Source organism: Rhincodon typus, chromosome 3 (genome assembly GCF_021869965.1).
Source record: "Rhincodon typus isolate 14 chromosome 3, sRhiTyp1.1, whole genome shotgun sequence".
NCBI lineage: Eukaryota > Metazoa > Chordata > Chondrichthyes > Orectolobiformes > Rhincodontidae > Rhincodon > Rhincodon typus.
In genome coordinates, this window is record NC_063334.1 from 26,421,311 (window position 1) to 26,427,310 (window position 6,000).

General features: G+C 37.9%; 1 protein-coding gene across 1 annotated transcript in view; it reads left to right on the forward strand.

Annotated features, from left to right (window-relative positions):
• Nucleotides 1-3,130, forward strand: part of LOC109926660 (phosphatidylinositol 4-phosphate 5-kinase type-1 beta) — a 43,205-nt gene extending 40,075 nt beyond the window's left edge. The window contains exon 10 of the mRNA XM_048619275.1: nucleotides 1,929-3,130. Within this exon, the coding sequence (XP_048475232.1) occupies nucleotides 1,929-1,931 (3 nt within the window). The 3' untranslated portion in view covers nucleotides 1,932-3,130. The remainder of the gene's footprint in view (nucleotides 1-1,928) is intronic.
• Nucleotides 3,131-6,000: the final 2,870 nt, after the last annotated feature.

A 6,000-nucleotide genomic window follows, 5' to 3' on the forward strand; every position in this document is an offset into this window, starting at 1 on the left:
TAAAAGGACGAGACAGGATAGATGCAGGAAAGATGTTCATCATGGTGGGGGGAGTCCAGAACAAGGGGTCACAGCCCAAGATTATGGGATAAACCATTTAGGACTGTGATGAGGAGAAATTTCTTCAGCTAGAATGTGGTGAGCCTGTGGAATTCACTACCACACAAGCAGTCTAGGCCAAAATATTGTATGATTTCAAAGAGGAGTTAGATATAGCACTTGGGGCTAAAGGAATCTTGAGGGGAAAAGTGGGAACAGGCAAGATGGTCATAATGGCAAAGCAGGTTTGAAGGGCTGAATGGCCTACTCCTGCTCTTTTATTTTCTGGGTATTTAGGACAGCGACTATTGCAATATCTTATAGCACCATCATGAAACTCCAGTCAGGTGTATTTCTTTTTGGAAGCATCACAACAAAAGCTAAGCAGCTTTGGAAGGAAGGAAGCAACAATTCTGTGTTACTTTCACTTATCAACCTAGCAATTATATCTCAATGGAAGTGGCAGAGCCCAGAATGGTTCCAGAATTGAGGGATTTTGGAAAGGTTAGATTGGAGAAATGGGTTTGTTCTCCTTGAAACAAAGAATTAGAGGAGATTTGATAGCGGTTATGACAAGTTTAGATTTAGGTGATAGTCCAAAGATTAGCTGACATAGACCAAAGGCTTTTGGCAAAAGTTGTAGGGAGTATAGTAGGAAGAATATTTTTGCACAGCAAATGGCAATGTTCTGGAATTTTGTGTTTCATAAGAATGGTGGAAGCAAAAGTGAATTCTTCAAAACAAAACTTTACAAGCATTTGAAGGAAATAAATGCACAGAGCTACAGGTATAGAGCAGGAGTATAGGATTGACTGGTTTGCTTGAAAGAGATCCAGCAGTGACTCGATGGACAGAATGGCATTCTTCTGTACTGTAATTACTTTATGACCCAACAGGCAAAGCTCTCTCTCTGTCCACTAGTCATTGTTCAGAGATGGAGGAGATTTTTTTCAAGACAGCAATAACTATCCTCCCATGCCAAACAACATATAGAAGTGACTGCAAAAGTTCTTGATATTCGTCACTGTTGTTGTACAGTGTTCATCTTTTTCCAAAATGTATTGAATGCCAACACAATGATATTTTAAGCTGACAGAGTTTGAAATGGACAAGTGAGATTGTTACATGAGAGTTGGATCCTTCCAGAATTGCTGCATTTCAACAATATTGTATCGGGAAGCTCATTTATTGAATTGAAGAACATGACGTCTCATCTATTCAGCTTGTGATCTTTACCATGAAACCACTGCCTCTTCAGAAAAAATGTAAAGAAAATGGATCACTGTGCAGATTGTGATTCAAACCTGGAAGCCCAAACAAAAGCTAAATACTCTGTCATTATGCAGTATTTATATTCAGTTATGTTAGGTAATTTATCATAAATGAATATTTTTATATTAATATTGAATGGTCCTTCTAATAAAGGAACATAAGCAGCTTCTGGCCTGTACAAACCATGTATTCGTTAGAGTAATTAAAATTCGTCTGTTGGCAGAAAACTACCAAGTAGATAAAAGAAGTGTGTTTTACATTGATAGTAGGAAGTATAGCACATTTGTGCTGGACTTTTCCAGCTAGCTGTAAGCTCACTTCAGACACCACCCACTGTACTTGAGATAGGAGTGTTCCAAAAATGTGATCCAAAATGTTTTATTAACATTCCACACAAATCTAACTTGTCAAACTTGACTTCTCAGGTTTGTACTCGGATGTTTCACAAATATCACCATGTTATTTTATCATTGTTTGGTCAAGGAATCTGCAAAGTATGTTCATAAAATAAATTATTTTAGGATGCTAAAATGTCTTTTTAAAACAAAGCAGCATTGCAATATTACAATCTTTAATGCAGCTACTTTGTCTTACAAAATTTCTTGTTTTTAATCTAGTAAACCACATGAAGAATGAATTGAACATCTGGCAGGAGAGGAAGAATATAAATCCAAGCTGACCATTCTTTTACTTAGAAAAGAAGGAAACTCCGACTCATGAAGAATTCAGATGAAAATCTTGTTTGGTGAACAAGATTGCATGACCTCTGGCACATGTCATAGACTTTCGCGAACTGACATTAAATGACACAGGATTCACAAGGAACATTTCATACCTAAGCATTAAGTCTGTATTGCTGCTATATGAATGCAGTTTTACTCCCCATTTTTTGTGATCCCACCTGACCAACTGAAGCGAGTTTGTCATTTCTACTGGTTCTGAAATTCTACCAGATTTATATTTTGTTACTTCAATAGTTTGATTGCATACATTTCAGTGTCTGGCGGTACAAAAAAAGTTTTTTTCTCAGATACCAAAAACACTTATGCCTGAAGCGTAATTGTTAACTCTTCTATTTTGCTAAATTTCCTAAGAAGCAGTCTTTTAATTAGCCTCTGGATAAAATTGTCTACTTTGTACTTGCATTCAATTGCAATGTTTGCACATTGACTACATTAACAGTTACTCTAGAATCCCTAGTTTTGCTTACCTGTCAGTTGAAACAGAAAAATGTTTACAGAAATGTGTGTACTTCATCTCAATATCTATTTTAAAAAAAAAATGACAAAAGGTCTATTTTAATGAAGTCTTTTGGGGTGGTCTTAAAAGTCTCTGTAAATAAATATCTTTAAAATTGTGAAGGAGTTTGCTTGAGAAATGCTTCCTATAACTTAATGTCCACTTAATGAAGTATTGTACAGAATTATTTGACAAAACTATCTTCCAAATTGTATAGTATAAACACTTGAATGGCCTGCTAAAATTTATGCTGCATATTATGTATGTAGGTGGTATAGGACTTGTGTTTTGCTGCCATTCTGAAGTAGAATCATGTTTTTAAAAAATCATATTCAGATTATTTAAATGTTACACATTATTGAGCCTTTATGTTTATTTAAATTATGTCTTGCTGTAACTTCTCTATAATGAGACAATTTATGAAAAGGGGAAATGTTTGGCATCCCCCAGTGGACATTGTTCAGCACTACAGCATCCTGAGCAAACTGAATTTTGGTTTTGTTGATCAGTTCTGAATCAAATAGAAAGCACTTGGAAAGAAATGACCAGCAAAGAATTAATAAAAGCAAGTTGAACATAATTCTAGAAAATTATTGGCTGATTTTCAACCTGTGGAGTACACCTTATTGATGTGTCAATTTGGCATTTACTTTTAGCCCACTTTTTAAAAATTGATTTTCAGGGGATGCTGGCTTCACTGGCAGGGTCAGCATTTATTACCCATCTCTATCACCTTCTCAAGGATAACTGAAGAGCTGCTGTCCTGAACTGCTGCAGAACATTTGATGTAGGTAGACCCACAGCATTTTTAGGGAGGGAATTCTGGGATGGTGACCCAGCGACACTGCAGAAGTGGCTATTTGTGTCAGAATAGTATGCAAATTGGAAGAGAACTTGCAGGTGGTGGTGTTTCCATGTATCTGGTGATCTTTCTTTTAGAAGGTGCTGTTTAAGGAACCTCTGCTACTGAGCATAGGTGATGGAGAGAATGAGTGCCTGTTTTATTCAGGATGATATTGAGCTTCTTGGGTGTTGTTATTGGAACTGCACACATCCAGGTAAGTGAAGAGTATTCCATCAGACTTCTGACATGTGCCTGGCACATGATGGACAGTAAGAAGTGAGTAACTTGCTGCAGGATTCCTAGCCTCTGAGTGTTCATGTAACTATGTTATTTATTTGGCTAGTCCAGTTCACTGTGGAGTCATGATGTCTGAGAGCCTATACTGTACTCCGCGCCAAGAAGAATCCAGTACACTGGAGTTTAGAGGCTTGTTGGATGAGTGCCCTTTGACCTTTTGCTCACATTAAAATAAGGCTTGACAAAATAGGGTCAAAAAAGATCCTATTCGGTCATTACTGCCCAATTTAAGATCTCGGTTTGTAATAGCTTGCTTTTTTCTTATTGTTGCTCAATTAGTTTCATTCTCACTTTATAATCACAGCTGTTTTTGGGCCAGTTGAATAGGTTACTGTAGCAGCTCTACACTGCCACAGATCCTTAACTGAGGAAGGGTCACCAAACCTGAAATATTAACTCATTATTTTCTTCACAGATGTTGCCAGACCTGCTGAGCTTTTCCAGCAACTTCCACTTCTGTTCATAATTTCCAATGCCTCCATTTCCTTGTTTTAACATGCAGTCTGGAGGTGTCTATAGTTCTGTAAATGTGGTCTAATCCAGTTTGTACACTAGTCAAACAAAGCTTCTCTGGTTTTTGGTTTTTGATTATATTTCTCTAGAAATGAATTCAAATGCTTTGTTTTTGTATTATAAGCCCTTATTATTCATCCTCGTTATCCTGTTACAACAACGCCTTGTAGAGTGCTTCAGAAGCCAATTATGTATCAACTACAGTGATATAGGACTGAAGTCACCTATAGACCAGGCAGATTTCCATCCCAGTAAACAGGTTGCCCTTATGCCAATGAGTTTCACTTTCACCGCTACTGGTATTGGCCTATTGTTCCCAAATTTCTTTGAATTGTATTTCAGACTTTCAGAGTGTGATGATGGGATCTGAATCCATGTTCTCTGGGTTATGGAGCTGGGCTTCTGGATTACTAGTTCAGCAACACAGTTCTGGGCATCTCTGCAGAATTTCCTTTCAATGTGTGCTTTTGTTAAAACAAGATATTGCATAATATCTCAGAAATAAGTGGAAGAAAATGTGTGCTGAATTCCTGGTACTGAACTGTACTCATCAGAACATCCCCCACCCCATAACAACCTGGGTGGACTGCAGATCTTCAGGACTTAAATTTAAGATTTGTTATCAGGCTCCTCCAGATGCAGGGTTAACCACCCTAAACTTAATTATCCTGGTCACAAGCAAGGTTCCAAACTTGAGTTTGATCACTTGATAGGCCATCTCAAAAAAGCAGATTGATTTTGTGTTTTTGTTCTAAACACAATCTCTATACCCTTCTTTAGGAAATATGACAAGTACAGTACATGCTCAATTGACTTTCAGGGATACTTAATGTCATAAATTATAAGACTGACCTGAGGAAAACTGTGAATTGGCTTGCAATTCACACAAATTTATACAACACTCAACCAATATCACTGAAATGTTAGTGATAAGTAAGACTACAAATTCAAATGGTTAAATTTAGAGTTCAGATTACTTTCTGAAAGCATCCATTGTCTACATTTTAAACCAAAATTTCATTAATTCGTTATAAACCTTGTATCTGTCACCTATCTTCAACTACATCATCCTCCTTCAACGCTTCGTAAAGTGTAATGAATGATCTGGTACTGACTTTCAATTATTTACATGCTTCAAATAACAACTTGGTAACTGGACTCTGAGGTTATAGGTCAGTTCTAATGTCAAGCCAGCTATCTAGAGGATACAAAAATGCTTGCTATGTTTAAGATCTGCCTTATATTACTTTGTGTTTTAAAAAAATCCTAAGGGTATGATTTGAAGAAAACAGTCTTCTTTGTGTCCTCAGACAGCATTACAAAAAGTCTATCTAGTCACTATCATTTGCAGATGCTTGCTGTGTTTGTTACATTCACATCACAGCCACCTAAGTAGGAATGGGCAATTCACCTCTTCAAGACTAGTCCAGCTGTGATCTTAACTTCCTTATCCTGTCAATCAAGAATCTATTCAACAGAGATAGTAGGAACTGCAGATGCTGGAGAATCCGAGACAACAAGGTGCAGGGCTGGATGAACACAGCAGGCCAAGCAGCATCATAGGAGCAGAGAGGCTGACGTTTCGGGCCTAGACCCTTCATCAGAAAAGGGGGAGGGGAAGGGGGTTTTGAAATAAATAAGGAGAGAGTGGGAGGCGGAGAGGATAGGTGGAGAGGAAACAAACAGGTCGAAGAGGCGGGCATGGAGCCAGTAAAGTGAGTGTAGGTAGTGAGTTAGGAAGGGGATAGGTCAGTCCAGGGAGGACGGACAGGTCAAGGGGGCGGGATGAGGTTGGT